A 19524-nucleotide genomic window follows, 5' to 3' on the forward strand; every position below is an offset into this window, starting at 1 on the left:
CCTGGTAGATAGGAAGATGGTGTGGTTGTTGGAGATCAGTCATCTCAGCTCCAAGACATCCTGTGACAGTTCCTCAGGGTAGTATTTTGGGCCCAACCATATTTAGCTGCTTCATCAATGACCATCCCTCCATCATAAGGAGAGAAGTGGGGATGTTCACCAATGGCTGCACAATGTTCAGCACCATTCGGGACTCTAGAGATACTCAGTTGTCCATGCTCAAATGCAACAAGGTATGGAGAATATCCAGTTTTGGCTGACAAGTGGCAAGTAACATTCTTGCCACACAAATGCCAGGAAATGATCATCTGCAATAAGAGACTATCCATCCATCGCCCCTTGACATTCAATGACGTTGCTATCACTGAATCCCCCACTATCAACATCTGAGGATTACTATTGACCAGAAATTCAACTGGATTCACCACATAAACATTACGGCTACAAAAGTAGGTCAGAAGCTAGGAATACTGCGACAAGTAACCCACCTCCTGACTCTCCAAATTGTATTCAATATCTACAAGGCTCAAGGAGTGTGATAGAATACTCCCCATTTGCTTGGATGGGGGCAACTACAACAACACTCAAGAAGCTTGACACCATCCAGGACAAAGCAGTCCACTTGTTTGGCACCACATTCACAAACATCCACTCTCTCCACCACTGATGCTCCATGGCAGTAGTGTATACTATCTAGAAGATGCACTGCAGAAATTCACCAAAATCCTTCGACAGCACTTTCAAAACTCTCAACCACTTTCATCTGGAAGGACAAGGGTAGGAGGACATGGGAACACCACCACCTGCAAATTCACCTCCATGCAACTCAGCATCCTGACTTGGAAATATATCACTGTTCCTTCACTGTTGCTGGGTCAAAATCCTGGAATTCCCTCCCTAACAGCACTGTGGATTGACCTACAGCAGGTAGACTGCAGTGGAAGGCAGCTCACCCCCACCTTCTCAAGGGCAACTAGGGAGCTGCAACAAATGCTGGCCAGCCAGTGACACCCACATCTCACAAATGAATGAAGAAAACAGCATTCAAATCACACAATGGTTTGTTTGGATATAATTTTATTAGTTACTTGGATATTCCAATGAGGTCCTTCACAAGCTGAGAGAACATAATATGCACTCATTGGGTCAGGTGAAGTGTGTAAGGGTGGCAAGTCTGGGCCAAGTGCTTTTACTTTCATTCTCCCCATGGTGACAGTATTCACCTTCATCATTATTTCCTTCAGATCACACAAAACTGAAACCAGAACCTCAGTGTTTGAGGAATAGAAGTCCTGCCATCCTTCATATATTAGGATGTCTAGTGCTGCATCACTTCACTGCTGAACCAGTATCCTAACTTCCCTTCTCCCAGACTCTTCATTTACATTTTGAATTTGGATAAGAAAATAAAATCTTGAAACTAAGAAACTAGAAATTGTAAGAAAAGTTTTATTAGTACAAGACCCTTTGGTTTATAATCAGTAGCAAATCTACATTTATGCATACACTAAGTTCACTTATTACATGTCAGTGATAATTCAACATAGATTGTAACTAGTCAGTATATCAATGAAAACATAACTGCACAACTAACCTTTAGAAAATAATCTTATTTCTAACGAGATTTTTTCGTTGTAAAGGTTCACCAGGGTCTTTCTGTTCATTTCATTATTGTTTCACTGTGATTTATGTCATTGTGTTTGTAAGTAAATGAAAAGTTGGTTACCCATGTTCAAAAGGAGAGATGTGATTGTGTGATTCTCCCTTAAATTAACAGAACCTGACTGGTCTCAAATGAAATGAACAAGCCCAGAATAATCATCATGCGATAGCATCTCCCTCAAGTTACTGAATATAATCATTGTAATAAACGCCCTCTCCACAGAAAGTTATAAATTCAGTGATGAATCACTGCATGAGAATTCCTCCCAAGCATTACTGAACTCCAGGATTAATAACTGCAATTTAAGATCACCACCAAACCCCACTACCATAGTTGCCAAAGTTGCCAAGCTCCAAGAGAAAATACACGTACTTAAACAGCAGTATATATAAGTCCTTAAACAAAAGTAAACTCAATCAGATAAATCTGTTCTAGCTAAGCATAGAAATAAAAAAAAATGCACTACACATACAAAGAGGAAAAATGGTTATCACAGGAAGCAATCTACCTAATCTGGTCTAAATTAACAACTGAGCCATCTGAATACTGTGTAAATGGATTGTTGGTAATGGTGATTCAAGTTAAGTGGCCATGTTTCGGCACAGGCGGCAGGAACAATAAGCTTCAAAAAGACATGAATACATTGCTTGCCTTGTAATTATCTTTGCCACCAAAGTATATCAGTGAAGTCTTTCATGAACAAGAGTTTTTCTTCCAAGATTAAAGTATCCTGGCAGGCTATCTTCTCATTCATAAGGCAAGATTTCAATTCACCCCCTTTTGATCACACCTTCCAGTTACTTAGAAAATAACAAACATGTAATGTAGTACTCAGGACAGAATATCAGTTGGATGACGTTTTAATGCACTCAAAGAGTTCAGAATATGTGATAGATATTTTCCAATCAACCTGTTCAGAAGTGTTACTGTAGATAATTTATTAATTATTATGATATGCTGTTAATGATGTTTCCTCAAATTTAAAACATTTCTGAGCTTTCCTATTTGCTTAAATAATGGCCACTTCTATCACAACAAGAGATTGGAAAATAAATCTATGCAATTAAATTTGCAATCTTTTTCCTTAATGAGGGAAATCAATACTAGGAAACAAATGCATTGTCCCTCTTAAAACCAAATGTCTGCACTTAGTACTCTAATAGTCGGTACATTACCAACTGCATACAGTAAAGCTGCTTTTGCCAATAATATGCTTCCTCCAATCTTGGTACATCATGAACTATTGTTTTCACATCAATCATTGTTTCTCAGAGTGAGATTGCCAATTGTAACAACATTTTGCATTTTTTTGCTGTGGTGTCTTTCCCTGCTTCAACTATGTTCACTTAGGATTCTGACAAGTGTTAACTAGAACAAAAAGTTGATTTAAATTGCTCAAATAATACAATGCAATCACGAAAGCTGAACCAAACATTTTGTTTTCTACTTTGCTTCATTATAGTGTTATTTAGAATGGATAGCCACTGTATTGTAGCCAGTTTTCACATATGTCATGTTCCCACTTTTCTTATGTTTAGAATATTACAAGTGAGCCTGCAATGTTACAGTTTATGGCTGACTGGTTTCTTGACTGGTTTCTTTAGGGGTCGCTTGCCAGTGTCCTGCTTGATGTTCAACTTTCCTCTCTCCTTGTTCTGTTCCTTCTGTAGGATCTGCTTCATGAGAATTGATTCTCTCTTGCTCTCTTTTTTCACCTGCCGAAGGGAGCGCTTAATCCTCTTCACCTTCTCACGCAGATGGTTGTTGGCCTTTTCAAGAGATTTCACTTTCTGGGAGAGCTTCCTCACACGATCTTCCTCCTCATAAAGGGCTTTCTGCACAGTTGAGCACAGGAGCTGAAAGGAGACATTGAAGAATCTATTAGATAACAGGTCATAAAGATAGGCCACCCAGAAAAAACAATGATGGCATAGATAACTATGTGACATAAAGACTATGACTCAATACTTGATTTTAATATTGGCAGTACCATTTTAAAATGAATGGTTACCCCTTACTCCCGATTTGAAAATATCACCCAATTGAAACATTTTGGCAATGGTGTCCATATGACCCAATTTCTTTTTCATCAAAGAGGTTTGTGATTTATGCTCCAGCCTATCTAAGAATCTTCAAATAAAGCTAGTTGGAAATATTTGCACACAATATTTCTGTGTGGCCAATTCAGAGAGCACTTTGTCTCTCTCTCTCTCTCTCTCTCCCTGGGAACATAGTCAAAAATCACATGACACCAAGTTATAATCCAACAGGTTTATTTGAAAACACAAGCTTACAGAGTCTTATTCCATCTTCAGGTGCATATACAGCTTACTCAAGTCCAAATTTGAGTTTTTTAGGAGATACAAGAATAGAAAATCAAAGCACGTGCAAGGGCAATGATAGGCTTAATTCAGCTGCAAGTGCACAGTTTCTTGAGTTTAGAAAATGAGTTATCTTTCTCTTGCAGTCCAGTCAGGGTCACCTATCCTTTTAAATGCTAACTTATAGTTTACTCTTGAGCCAAACAAGAATTCCAGGCCCATTCCATCAGGTTTCATTCATAAACAGGCTAGCAGGTTAATCATTAACGGTGCCTGAAGTATTGCAGACCTGCATGCTTAAAATATTGGATTACTGACTCTCAGATGGATGGTTTCAAATTAACATCATAAGGTATATTACTTTACAGAGCCCTACTTACATGTTCACTTAAACAAATAATATAAAGTAAACACTCACGAAAATCAATTCTGTAGAACCCGTAATTTCTGCACCAAAGCTGCTATTTTATTTCCAAAGCGATGTAATCACTGCCTGCACGCACTTGAGTCACAACCGGCTCTGGATGCCATTTGAGGAGGTCAGTAATGTAAGCATTAGAAAATTACATCAGGATATGTAGATTAGGCATCAAGCTGTGAACCAGTATATAATACTGATTTCATAGCAACACTGCTATTCGGAACCTCAGGTGTCAGCTAATACCTGCTCTGAAACGTACACAACCAAACATGTGAGGGGAAAGTGAGGATTGCAGATGCTGGAGATCAGAGCTGAAAATGTGTTGCTGGAAAAGCACTGCAGGTCAGGCAGCATCCAAGGAGCAGGAGAATCGATGTTTCGGGCATGAGCCCGAAGAAGGGCTCATCCCCTTCCTCATGCCGAAACGTCAATTCTCCTGCTCCTTGGATGCTGCCTGACCTGCTGCGCTTTTCCAGCAACACATTTTCAGCACAACCAAACATGTGACTAGCAGAAGCAAGAACACTATTCAAAGTGATCATCAACTATTAGGATAATTGCTGAATACTTTCCAGTGCCTGAATTTGTATAAGTGATTGAAGTTTGCCAAACTGTTGAAGGTTAGTGAAGTTGACATGGAATGGTACGACATGTGGAGAATATCCAGTTCTGACCTCAAGGATTCTAGTTCGATCCCTTGCTCTTACTAATGTACTATCTGTCGTTACCATCCCCCTTAGTCTACAACATAAGGGAGATTGAGCAGAAACAGCACAGAAGAGAACAAGCTACTTAACTGCAGAGAAACAGAGAGGAAGAAGGACACACAGGCAGAGACTAGCTTCAACCAGGGTCTTCTGGGAGTATTTCTGTTGCTTCGACCTAAGCCAGGGATAGTATACAGACTCAGAGCAGGGGTATGGATAGTGCCGCCCAGGGGCTGTGGCCCTGTGGATCCTTCCAGGCTTGAGCAGGCATATTAGATTAGATTACTTACAATGTGGAAACAGGCCCTTCGGCCCAACAAGTCCACACCGACCCACCGAAGAGCAACCCACCCAGACCCATTCCCCTACACCTAACACTACAGGCAATTTAGCATGGCCAATTCACCTCACCTGCACATTTTTGTACTGTGGGAGGAAACCGGAGCACCCGGAGGAACCCTACACAGACAAGGGAGAATGTGCAAACTCCACACAGACGGTTGCTTGTGACAGGAATTGAACCCGGGTACCTGGCGCTGTGAGGCAGCAGTGCTACCCACTGTGCCACCGTGCCACCCACAATCTTCAGGTTTGCTGTTTACTGCTGAAGGTTACTGACACTGTTGATGCCAAGAGGTAAGTTCATTGTGTTCTCTCTTAGCAAAGAAAAGCAGGATAAGCTTTGACAGGCCAGTGGGATTTCCACCGATGATATTAAAACACATATATGGTTTTGCAATTGTGCATTTAAATGCAGATATGCATTTCAACTGCAAGCTTCCATTCACTGAAATTGGTTCAGTGACCATACAGAATATCATGCGTTGGAATGTCCATAGGCATGGTGCACTTATTCTGTCCCAGACTACTATTCCCTCAATAATGGAGTCACCAAAAAGATAACTGCTGGGTGCAAAGGGTTTTTCATGTGTCTCATGACTCTGCTCAGCAAGCCAACCAGATGTGGTCAGCAAATGTTGCATTGAGAGTCATGTAATCATGTGAAACATCATAGGTTGCACAGGCAAAGGTCCTGCTGCCCAGATATTTTAAAAATTATTTTTATGTCATGTGTGGGTGGCACGGTGGCACAGTGGTTAGCACTGCTGCCTCACAGCGCCAGAGACCCAGGTTCAATTCCCGCCTCAGGCAACTGACTGTGTGTAGTTTGCACATTCTCCCCGTGTCTGCGTGGGTTTCCTCCGGGTGCTCCGGTTTCCTCCCACAGTCCAAAGATGTGCAGGTCAGGTGAATTGGCCATGCTAAATTGCCCGTAGTGTTAGGTAAGGGGTAGACATAGAGGTATGGGTGGGTTGCGCTTCGGCGGGGCGGTGTGGACTTGTTGGGCTGAAGGGCCTGTTTCCACACTGTAAGTAATCTAATCTAATCTAATCATGGGACATGGACATTGCTGGTTGGCCAGCATTTATTGCCCATCCCTAGCTGTCATTGAAATGGGTGGCTAGCTGGGCCTTTCAGAGAGTAGTTGAGATACAACCACAATGCTGTGGATCTGGAGTCACATGTAGGCCAGACCAGGTAAGGATGGCAGATTTCTTTCTCTGAAGGATATTAGTGAACCAAATAGTATTTTCTGATAATGATAATTGTTTCATGCTCATCAGCAGATTCTTAATTCCAGTTTGCACTTTTTGTTGAATTGAAATTCCACCAATCTGCTGTGGTGGGATTCAAATCCAGGTCCCCAGGATATTAGCTGAGTTTCCAGATTAACAGTTTAGTGATAATACCATTTAGCCATTGCCTATTCCACAAGTCTATTGGAGACTTTGAATACTGGCCATATCCTGTGCCTTGATCCATGGTACTGCATTGTTTACTGAATGAGTTTGCCATCGTGAGGGCACATCCCTTGCTACCAAGCATACAACAAGCAGCAGAGCAGAAGGAACAATAGCAGAATGAAGAGGAGGAGTGGTCAGAATGAAAGAGACAACCAGCACATCCCCTTTCTGGCTAGACTCTTTGGGATCACTTCATGCAACAATGATTCTATGACAAGTAAACCCTCCTCCTCATTCCAAAATAAACCACAACAACCTTCACTGAATATCACAGCAACCATTCCAAACCAATTTTTCCAAAAAAACACACCAAAGTCTCAGAGTCATGCAGTTATATAACACGGAAATAGACTCTTCAGTCCAACTCATCCATTCTGACCAGGAATCCTAAACTGAACCAATCCCATTTGCCTGTGTTTGAACCATATCACTCCAAACCTTTCCTATCCAGGTACCCGTCCAAGTGTCTTTTAAGTATTGTGACTGTACCCATCTCCACAACCTCCTCTGGCAGCTCTTTCTATACATGCACCATCCTGTGTGTGAAACAAAATTGACCCTCAGGTCCCTTTCAAATCTATTCCCCTCTCACCTTAAAACTATGTCTTCTAGTTTTGGACTCCCATACCCTTGGAAAAAGACCTTTGTGATTCACCTTATCTATGCACCTCAGGATTTTATAAACCTCTGTAAAGTCACCCCTCAGCATCCGGAAAAAAGTTCAGCCTATCCAGCCTTTCCTTACAACTCAAACCTCCAGTCCTAGCAACATCTTTGTAATTTTTTTTCTCTACTCCTTCTAGTTTAACAACATCCTTCCTGTAGCACAGTGACCAGAATTGTGTACAGTATTCTAAATATGGCCTTACCAATGTTTTGTAAAGCCGTAACATGATGTCCGACTCCTATTTCAATACACTGACCAATAAAGGCAAGCGTGCTACAGGCATTCTTCACCTGTCTACCTGTGATGTTACTTTCAAGGAACTATGAACTTGCACCCTAGGACCGTCTGTTCAAAACACTTTCCAGGGCTCGACCATTAACTGTGTAAGTCCTACACTGGCTTGCTTTACCAAAATGCAACATTTTGCATTTATCTAAATTAAACTCTATCTGCCACTTGGCAGCCTATTGGCTCATAGAGTCATAGAGATAGAGTCATAGAGATGTCCAATAGGGAAACAGACCCTTCGGTCCAACTTGTCCATGCCGACCAGATATCCCAACCCTATCTAGACCCACCTGCCAGCACCTGGCCCATATCTCTCCAAACCCTTCCTATTTATATACCCATCCAGATGCCTTTTAAATGTTGCAATTGTACTAGCCTCCACCACTTCCTCTGGCAGCTCATTCCATGCACATACCACCCTCTGAGTGAAAAAGTTGCCCCCCTGAAAAGGAGAGGGCACAAGTTTAAAATAATTAATAAAAACAGAAAAAGTGACAGGTGCAAAAAACATCATGCAGTGGATGGTTAATATCTGGAATGCACTGTCAACTGTGGTGGAGGTGAGGAAGTTAAAATGCCACAGTTCATCTGATCAAGATCTCATTGAACTCTTGGATAACGTTCTTCACAGTCCACCATACCACCAATTTTGGTGTAATCCCCAACATACTAACCATACCTTCTATATCTCATCAAATTGTTGATATAAATGATGAATAGCAGTGGACCCAGAACCAATCCTTGTGGCACACAGGCCTCAGTCCAAATAACAACCCTATATCACCACCCTTTTTCTTCTACACCAAACCAATTTTGTATTCAATTGGCTAGCTCCTCCTGGATCCCATGTTATCTAACCTTACTAATCATTCTACCACGCAGGGCCTGGTTGAAAGCCTCACTAAATTCCATGTACACACTCTGCCTTCATCTATCTTCTTGGTAACCTCTTCAAAACATTCAGTGATATCCAGTTCTGCATCAGAGAAACTTTGAACATACACTCTGTTCTGTAGCAGCACGTTCAATTGTCTACCAATGCAGATTTTATTTCTAAAAACTGATCCGGTGCCTGATCCACTTTAAGTCAGTCTTCAATTAATTCAGTCCAATTTAAGTAATGCAAGCAAGCACTGCACAAGCATAGATACTTACTAAATCATGTAGCCACATTTAGAGTTAGGCTGAATTCTATTATCATATTTAGCAGGCAGCACCCTGTTTGTATGCTGCCTGCATTATTTTCAGTTGACATGTGTATCACAATCCCTCTGCCAGTGTTTTCAGTGGCAATCAAATTATTCAATTTACATATAATTTTCCACGAACTCTGGTTCTATTCTTCCCTATTATACCAAGTGATTTGCATCACACCCAAAATTATTCTTTTGAATTTGATTTTGTCTGCTTGAATTACCAATTCAGTTCTCCACACACACCTATCAAATTATACCACATGATTAACTTGTCATGTCATAACTTTGATTCAATCCTCCATATTAAAGTGAGGCATCAAAATTCCCCATATTACAATTACTGAGTTACTCCCTCTGTTGCAAAGAAATATTCAGTCCCCTTTTGTTATAACGTTTGACTCAGTCCCATATGACAAGGAATTACTCATCGCGTAATAATTAGAACAACTGATTTAATTCTTCAATATTTGCAGGATTAATCTGAAATATTTCCAAGGAATTGTTCAATCGCTCCAATTTCCCCATATCAAAATATAAATTCAGCTCTTTATGATCAGGAACAAGAAAGTTGTAGCCGCTTTATTACATGTTTTTCAAAGATACTTGATGACTTTGATAGGGCTTTTTGGAACTGAGATTAATTTATGAGCATCAATATGCAACTGTGCTCTGCATTTAAATAAACAGATAGTCAAGGTTTTTAAGTAGGATGTGACCAATGCACATTCAGTCAAGCACAGATAAAATCAAAGAAAAGTATTTCCTCTTAAACATGTTGATCCTTATCAAAGATAAAACATTCTATATGAACTGCATAGAGTCCCTACACTGCAGCCAAAAAAAACAGGATTGACATTTTCCATTTTCTTCACAGTATTTTCACATTGAGACAATTTTCACAGACTCTGGCTTTTTATGAACTCATATATTATTCCTGGCATTTAGACTTACTGCCTGCACAGGTGCCACCCTCTATTCCATGTTCTTTACAAAAATAAATTGCAGAGTTCTGGACTGGAATTTTCAGAGAACGTGGGGGTCGCTGGGTTTTGGATTTGCGCTTTAGGTGAATATGGATGTTTGCTGCAATCCGGACTATGACTGCAGTTGTCATTTACATTAATTATGGTTTTGAGAAATGAAACAACCTTTATTTTTGAAATTTCAATAGTTGTGCCATTTTATACTTCGTAAACAGAAGGGTGGACTCTGTGAGAAGGGCAGCAGCAACAGGATTTCAGAGCCAAAGTGTGAAATCACAGGAAAACAGGTATTTCTTCTGTCTCTTAAATCAGGATAGGTTAATACAGCTGAAGAACACAATTAATAAATTACTTTTAAAGTATTTAACATTCACATTAATTATTTTCTTATATTCTTGGGAATAAAATTGGTTCCCGGATGTTCTCATTTATTTGCAGTGATGTTAATAAAATTTGATGTTAATACAATATCTTGAATCAGATTCATGTTGGAAATATCACAGAAAACACATGCGCTCAATGGCTTGAATTTTATGGTCCACCCTTGCTTTGCCAGTGTACTGGTCAATTGGGGGAAGACAGTGTAACGTTGAGTGGGATGCAGGAGATGCTGTCACCATGGCCTTCCCATTTCTGCTGGTATTTTACTGAGGCTCTTAAGCAGCTAATTAATGGCCCCTTAATGGATTCTTCCTGCTGTCACTGGTATTTTTTCCAACAGCAGATGGACACCACCACCATGTATGGGGAGATCTTCCCCATGAACCCTACTGACTTGTGGTGTAGGAGCACCTAGGTTGATAGGGTTGTCAAGAAGGCATATGGTGTGCTGGCGTTTATTGATAAGGGGTTTGAGTTTCGGAGTCATGAGGTCGTGCTTCAGCTGTACAAGACACTGGTAAGGCCGCACCTGGAGTATTGCATGCAGTTCTGGTCATCGCATTATAGGAAGGATATGGAAGCTTTGGAAAGTGTTCAGAGAAGATTTACTAGGATGTTGCCTGGTATGGAAGGGAGGTCTTACGAGGAATGAAGAGGGAACTGAGTCTGTTTTTGTTGGAGAGAAGGTTGAGAGGTGACTTAATCGAGACGTATAAGATAGTCAAGGGGTTAGAAAGGGTGGACAGTGAAAGCCTTTTTCCACAGATAGTGAAGGCTAACATGAGGGGACATGACTTTAAATTGAGGGGTGATAGATTTAGGACAGATATTAGGGGTAGTTTCTTCACTCAGAGAGTAGTAGGGGCGTGAAATGGCCTGTCTGCAACAGTAGTAGACTCACCGACATTAAGGGCATTTAAATGGGCATTGGACATACATATGGATAATAATGGAACGGTGTAGGTTAGATGGGCATCGGATTATTTTCACAGGTTGGCGCAACATCGAGGGTCGTTGAGCTGTAACGTTCTATGTTCTATGGTTCTATGATTGCACACCTTGTGGCACACAGAGTCCTTCCTGCCAACTCAGCATGGGCCACCCCTGCTGAATGAGTCCTCGTTCCAATTGTGATAAATCCCCTTTGTGTTGCCGGGTTCTGTTCAAGGATGCGCTCCGCCAAGGTCATGTAGGTCCTGGGCCTCCTCCATCACCGCTCCCTAACCACCTGATGCCTGGAGGAAGAGCAACCTCATCTTCTGCCTTGGGATCTGCCAACCCCATGGCATCAATGTAGAAGCACGGTGTACAGTGGTTAGCACTGCTGCCTTACAGCGCCAGAGACCCGGGTTCATTTCCCGCCTCAGGCGACTGACTGTGTGGAGTTTGCACATTCTCCCCGTGTCTCCGTGGGTTTCCTCCGGGTGCTCCGGTTTCCTCCCACAGTCCAAAGATGTGCAGGTTAGGTGAATTGGCCATGCTAAATTGCCCGTAGTGTTAGGTAAGGGGTAGATGTAGGGGTATGGGTGGGTTGTGCTTCGGCGGGGCGGTGTGGACTTGTTAGGCCGAAGGGCCTGTTTCCACACTGTAAGTAATCTAAAAAATTTCACCAGTTTCCTCATTTCCCACCTTAGCTCAATTCCAACCTTCCAACTCGGCACCACCCTCATGAACTGTCCTACCTGTCCATCTTCCCGCTCACCTATCCACACTACCCTCCTCTCTGACCAAGCACCATTATCCCACCTCCACCTACCTTTTGCACTCTCAGCTACCTTCCCCCTAGCCCCACCCCCCTCCCATTTATCTCACCACCCCCTCGGCTCACAGCCTCATTCCTGATGAAGGGTTTTTGCCCAAAATATCGATTCTCCTGCTTCTCGGATCCTGACCTGCTGTGTTTTTCCAGCACCACACTCTCGACTCTGATCTCTAGCATCTGCAGTCCTCACTTTTGCCTGTCTGATGGTCCCTGAGCCCTAGCTACCTGCACTCTGGACCTCTTTGTTGGTAGCTGCTGTAGAGCCGGCCTGCAGTCCCAGATGTAGCAACCACCAGTGGTGGCACTGCCAGGACTGAATTGGTGCAGGCCTTTGCATTAGCTAGCATCTTTAGGCTGTGAGACATCCTGCATTTGAGGACTGGAAGCAGAAAAGTGTTGAGTAATGAATTTCATAGTCGGCCAAGGTGGGCTCGCCTCTGACATTGTAACAGCTGGTGAGGCCAGTACCTCTATGTGACATCCCAGTTGGCATAACTTTGCTTATGACATCTATATCTCAAATTTCTTTTCAGCGTAGAGTTTTAGATAATTTATATAATGTTTCATGATGTCCCAAAGTACAGCCAATGGCATACTTTTGAAGGGTAGTCACTGTTATATATTAGCAGGTATGGCAGCCAATCTACACACAACAAGAACTAACAAGAAGCAATTGATAAATGACTAGATCATCTGGGTGATTGTGATTGGTTAGTAGGGAGGGTGGAGCAGATAGGTGAGAAGGAAGATGGACAGTTTAGGTCAGTTCAAGGGGCAGGGTGGAGAGGGAGAGCTGGACCTGGGATAAGGTGGGGGGGGTGGGGAGATTTAAAAGCTGGTGAATTCTATGTTCAGGCTATATGGTTGTAAGCTCCTGAGGTGGAAGATGAGGTGCTTTTCCTCTACCTATCACTATCCCACACACCTTTCTCCCAGCCCCATTCCCCATTTATTTCTCAGCCCTTTTCCACCCACCCCAGTCCAGATGGAAGGTCCCGACCTGAAAGGTCCACTTTCCTGCCCCTCTGATGCTGCTTGATCTGCTGTGCTTTCTCCATCTCCATACCTTATCAACTCCAACTTTCCAGCATGTGTAGTCCTCACTACCTTTATCTGTTTTATCTATCTCAGGTAATAGTCAATCTCCCTGGAGTCTCATACAGGTCTGATTAAATAAGGACAGCAGACTGTCTTCTCTAAAGGATATTTGTGAACCAGAACAAACCAATCATAGTTTCAAGGTCAGACTAATTTTCAATTCCAATATTTAATGGTTGAATTTAAAGTTCACGGGCCATGGTGGGATTTGAGTTAAAAAGTGTGGTGCTGGAAAAGCTCAGCCAGTCAGGCAGTATTTGAGGAGGAGGAGAGTCGACATTTCAAGACATTCCTGGTGAAGAGCTTATACCCAAAATGTCAACTCTCCTGCACACATTTCAACTCTGATCTCCAGTCTTCAATTTCTCACCACACTTTTTGACTCTGATCTCCAGCATCTTCAGTCCTCACTTCCTCCATGGTGGGATTTGCACCCATACCTGAGGGGATTAACCTGGGCTTCAGGATTATTAAGCCAATGATATTACCAGTCTCCCTGTTCAGATCATAATTCGTGGATGGGTTCAGGAAATAGCAATGACTCCCAATTTACAAGAACATAGCATTTAAGTCAAATATTTTTAGTGGGATACTGCCAGCTTTTGTCAACTTCTTGACTGCAGCCTGCCTGAAAACTGAAGGAGGCAAATGTTCAGAGGTAATTCAGGGATTACACTTTCTTTCCTCAATTTTTGTCCTTTTATCTCCCATTCACATTGATAGACAGGACAATAAAGAATAGTTTGAAAACAAAAAGAACTGCGGGTGCTAGAAATCAGAAAGAATATTTTTTCTGTCTCGGGAGAACTATATATCCGAAAAATTACTTTTGAGATATTTCTCTTGCTGATGTACCTTCTCCCATATTTCCACCCCAAACCTTGATAACAGGGTAAGGTCACAAGTAATATCCCAGTACCCTCACATTACTCCAAGTTTAAACTAAATGCATCAACTGAAATTAATAGCTGGAAAAGCTGAAAGTGATGGTCTCTTATACAGAGACAACCAGATGGAATCTAAAATAAGGTTCTTCATATGCAAACCAATTGTTCTTTTCCAAGCTAAAGACCATTCTGCACTTGAAGAACATACTTTTGAAATGTGGTTTTAGCCCTTTGCTTTGTGAATGCATGAAAACCAGAGTTCCTGGTGCCAGATGACTAGTTTATTGAAATTCCTCAGCACTGTGGAGCAGCTTCATATGGTTCAGCTGCAGGCAGGGACCTTTTGTTTTGGCTGAGTTACTGAGCAGTCTGTGTTCAGCATGTCACAGCACAACAATGCAGTTTGGAGAGCCAAACACCGTGGAGATAATTATCGTTTCCCATCTCCTCAGTGTCTCTAAATTGTGCTTTAAAAATAGTTGAGGTTTTATTAACCGCTGAAGGTCACTGAATAAGCTTAAAAATCCCTGCAGAATTGGATGAGATGCATGACTAGATTCATAGAAGATATGTGTATGTAGAGCATGGTAAAGACAGCAATAAGTGGACGGAAAGATTAAGGACAAAAACACATTGGAATCTTAAGGTGTAGTAATACCGGAAGCTTGTCATCAAATTACAAGGGCATAGTTTGTATAGTATGATTAAGTGTGAAAACTGCATTGGGAAATCTATTCATGTATTGTACTTCAACTTTCCACCATTTAATAAAACACTACAGCGATGTACCTTATGATCGATCTGAGAAAGTAGGAATATTATGCATATCAAAACAGCTAGGAACTCAGAATTGCCACTCCATATTTTCAAAGCACCCACAAAACTTGCAGGAAATGCTTGAGATTTCTGCCCCAAACCTCCAATTCTCAGTTATATGTTATATGTTTCTTTTCTTCTTTGCCCCACAAGATTCTTGCATTCAAAACAAAATTGTGCATGGAAATAATTTGCACATGCTGAATGAGTGCTTTTTATGCAAATACCAGGGTTTCAATTGCTGAACTTTCCGCTGTTTGCTCACTTTTCATTGGTATCTTTTGTTTGCAGTTTATTAATTTATTAATATTGGAAGTTTGCTCATTTAATAGCCAGCTGATGCAGCGAATTAGATTTCGTACTTGTGACATTTTGGGATATGGTATCATAAATATGGCAAGATATAGAAGTCTGGGAAATATGGTACTGTCAAGTTGGCATCAGTGGTGACCAGGATTGCAGGGAGTGGGGTGTAATGGTGGTGGTGGAGCCAGACCCTTTCTCCTCTTAGCTCCACAATAGGGTAGGTCAAATAATGTTAGCCTTACATCTTGGAAAGACAGCTTCCAGTGCTCATTCTAATGACAGCACTAGGCACCTGAAGACACTGACCACAACATGCACGTTCACAGTGCAATTTGGAAAAGAGATCTAAACAGACATTGAGCCCTTAATTTGTGTATGTCATACACCTTACAAATATTTCATATCTTGCATATCAACTCAACAACCATAACAAACATGGTGAGTAACATAATGCTAGCACAGGATAAGCTGGTGCTTAATACCAATGTATTGGAGCCTCAGCGAGATCAAATTTGAATTATACCATTTGTTCAATAAAGCCCTACCCGATTATCCTCTTGCAGTTCCCAGTCTGGCATGTAGGTGTGATGAGGGGCACCGCTGGTGCAGTTAGAGAACTGGAACAGACTTGCAAACATACGTTTGTTCTCAGTAGTATCAGGAAAAATTGGATCCTGGAAATTGATTCCATGCGGCACAATGTTGTAATTCTCATCCAACCTGAAATAGAATGAAATTTCATAATTCTATTCAAAAGATTCATGGAGTAGCTCATATGCCATACCCTTTGCCATTTGTTAAAGCTCAATGACGCTTCACCAGCTGTTAGTGTTTATGAGTATGAGAGTGCTTACAAAAATTGCACAGTCACATATTTAACTCCAGACTCCCTCCAACATGCTTGTGATTTCGATGGAATAGAAATAATGGACTGTTTACATTTTACATACACAAAAAATAGAATTTGACTTATTTGGGAAACATGCAACAATGACCCCAGTTGCAAACAGATGGAATTGTGGAATGTGGTTCTCAAATGCCAGAAAAACCTGATATGTCATGTTACAAATTTGACATCTCATTTTTACAAATTGGAAGGCTTAGATTTCAAAAGGCAGAAGGAAAGACAAAGATTGCTTCACAAGGAGAAGAAGAAAAGTAAACTATTTTAAGATGTTTCCACAGCAAGGTAGGAATAAGAGGAAGAAACTGTAAGTATCTCTAGAGTGTAGGTGGAGTAAGAACACATCAGGCTTTCTAAAGAGGTTGGTCAATAGACAATATACAATAGGTGCAGGAGTAGGCCATTCTGCCCTTCGAGCCTGCACCACCATTCATTATGATCATGGCTGATCATCCTCAATCAGTATCCTGTTTTTGGTCAGCTGCTATTCTATTTAGTGACAGTCATAGAAAGTGTATTAACACCTATTTAGAATTGGACATGGTAATATAACTGAAAAGAGAAAATATTGCAGTTGTTGGAAATCTGAAATAGAAAATAAAAATGCTGAAACATATTCAGCTTTCAAAAGAAATATAAACTTTTGTTGCATGGTTATAAACTGGTGATTAATAAAACATGTTAGACCTCTTATACCTAATTTCTTTAGGGGAAATGGGACAAATGCAGGATTGGTCATTCACTATCATCCAATTTACAGCAAGCAACAAAGTTAAAATTTAATCATAAATTTTACAGCACAGGAGGCAGCTATTTAGCTCTTCCTTAGTTGTCTTTGCTACTTACTCATTCCTAAACTGCTCTCCATTTCTTTGTTACTTTTAAAAAATTCTGTTTTTCAAATACTTAGTCACTTCCCTTTTAAAGGCTATTATTATGGATTCTGCGACCACCACTGTTCCATATGGGGTATGTGATGCCCAAAGAACTAATGAGATATTTTAAGAAATAGCTCCTGATCTTTCCTTTCATTTTCCCATTCATTAAATGTTGCAAATATTTTCTCCTTTAGTTACATTATAAAACTCTTTCATGTCTATCAAATAGCCTGTTCTTTGTTGTTATAAAAACAGCCCTTGTTTATCTATTTTTTTATAATAGCTATGCTATAATCTTAATGAATTTCTTTTAGGCAATCTACATTGCCTTGGCATTCTTGCAACAGTATTCGAAAATAGAAGAAGCCATTCTCAGAGTGGTTTCCCAATGATCTACTAATGTACAGGTTTAGATCAGCTTTTGATGCACAGGAAAGTAGTTAACTGATGTGAGCTTGACTCAATTTTGAGTCACAAGCAAACATCCCCTCAGGTCCTGCCCAGATGTAACTTGCCCTGCTTTTACCAGTCATGCCTTTCAGAACTGGTTCCAATATCCTAGGAATCAGAATCCCTCCCTCCTACATCATTTCTCTAGCCATGTGTTCAACTGACTAATCCTGTTATTTTCACTCTCACTTGCATGTGACACTGATAGTAATCCTGCGATTACTAGCTTTGAGGTCTTATTTTTCAAATTACATTCTGTCTTTGTTTGTGGGTCCTCATCCCTTTCTTTAACTATGGCGTTGGTAAAAATATATAGCATGACCACTGCCTGTTCATCCTGTCCCCTCAGAATGTCATGCTGCCACCCCAAGACATCTAAGACTTTGGCATACCAGAGAGACAATACTGAAATGCCTGTCTGTTTCCCTCACTATTGAATTCTCCCTCCAAAAAAATCTGGAAATTAAGAACCTACTGATGACCATGAATTCATTGTTGATGACCCTGGAAAAACCCATCTGATTCACTTCTGTCGTTCAAGGAAAGAAATCTGCCAACCTCACCTAGTCTGGCCTACATGTGACTTGAGACCTGCAGCCACGTGGCTGACTCTCAATTGCCCTCTGAAATGGCCTAGCAAGCCATTATTTTGTACATTGTTCACTACAAAGTCTAATTGTCTCCCTAATAGCATTGCAGGTTAGCCCACAGCAGTCGGACTGCAGCAGTTGAAGAAGTCAGCTCACCACCACCTTCTCATAGGCAACTAGGGATGGCCAGCCAGCCATGCCCACATCCCACAAATGAATGAAAAAAAATCACGACACCACTGTCATTCTTCTACCTCTCCTCTTGTGCACCAGAGCCACCCATGGTGTCACGGACTTGGCTTCCGTAGCTATCTTTTCAGATGCTGTCGCTCTGAACAGTATCCAAAATTGGTACCTCTGTTAGAGAGGGGGATGGCCAAAGCAAACTTTACTTTGTTATTTGTAAATTATACTTTGTTAGTTACTTATTTTAAACAATTCTAATTTCCAGATTTTTTTGGAGGGAGAATTCAATAGTGAGGGAAACAGACAGGCATTTCAGTTTGTCTGGTGGCCACTCATTCCCTTTCTGCCTGTTCAGTCTTGATCAGCTCTGTCCTCGTTGAATGTGTTAACTATGACAGTGAGTCCACCCACCCAACTCCAAGACATCAGGAGCTGCAGTGGGCACACTTGCTGCACATATGGTTGCCAAGGTCATTGGAACTGTATATGACTTTCCACTTAGGCAAGAGGAGCATATCATGGGTGTGACCTCCACTACAATGAGTTTCCTTTAAATTATACTTTGTTAGTTACTTATTTTAAACAATTCTAATTATGCTAGGGACCTTATTTCACTTCAAACACTCCCATTACAATGCAAAGTCCTTACTTTAAGTTTTTGGAGATCTCACTTTATATTAGCATGACTTCCCTTATGTTATTTTTATTACCTTAATATAGTGGCCCTATCTTTTTCAGTTAAGTCAAAGCACAACGACTTATTTCAAAATACACGTTGTTCTAATTTACGGCAATTTGTAGACAATCCTTAACAGCTGTTCAAATAATGAATTTAAGGTTTTGCTGTGATGTCCCTCTTTGTTTTCTCACTCTGTTTTGAACTCAGTGCTGCTCCCTCACAGGTCCCATCGCCTCCATACTCCCAAAGTCAGTGGTATAGACTCAAATGTTAGTCTCGATTGATACACTCCAGCTCTCCACTGCTCCCTCACAGATCCTGCTGTGTCTCCAACTCCTCAGGTAGTGATTTAGCCTCAAGCCTCAGGCACGATTTATACTCTCCCAGTCCACATAAGAACCTCAAATTCTTTCATGCTCCAGCATTCTGCTTTTCTTCTCATTTAAATAATATTCAGCTCCTCTATTCCTCCTGCCAAAGTGCATAACTTCACATTTTCCCACATTATAATTATGCTGCGAACTTTTTGACCACTG

At 41.1% G+C, this 19524-nt stretch overlaps 1 protein-coding gene across 1 annotated transcript in view; it reads right to left on the bottom strand.

The window, feature by feature from the left end:
- Positions 1 to 1429: 1429 nt before the first annotated feature.
- LOC140483674 (coiled-coil domain-containing protein 3-like) overlaps positions 1430 to 19524 on the bottom strand; it is a 36681-nt gene continuing 18586 nt past the window's right edge. Inside the window, exons 2-3 of the mRNA XM_072582041.1 lie at positions 15847 to 16021; positions 1430 to 3519 (exon numbers count right to left, since the gene is read on the bottom strand). Coding sequence (XP_072438142.1) covers positions 3226 to 3519; positions 15847 to 16021 — 469 coding nt within the window. The 3' untranslated portion in view covers positions 1430 to 3225. The remainder of the gene's footprint in view (positions 3520 to 15846; positions 16022 to 19524) is intronic.

This window comes from Chiloscyllium punctatum, chromosome 12, assembly GCF_047496795.1.
Source record: "Chiloscyllium punctatum isolate Juve2018m chromosome 12, sChiPun1.3, whole genome shotgun sequence".
Classification (NCBI taxonomy): Eukaryota; Metazoa; Chordata; class Chondrichthyes; order Orectolobiformes; family Hemiscylliidae; genus Chiloscyllium; species Chiloscyllium punctatum.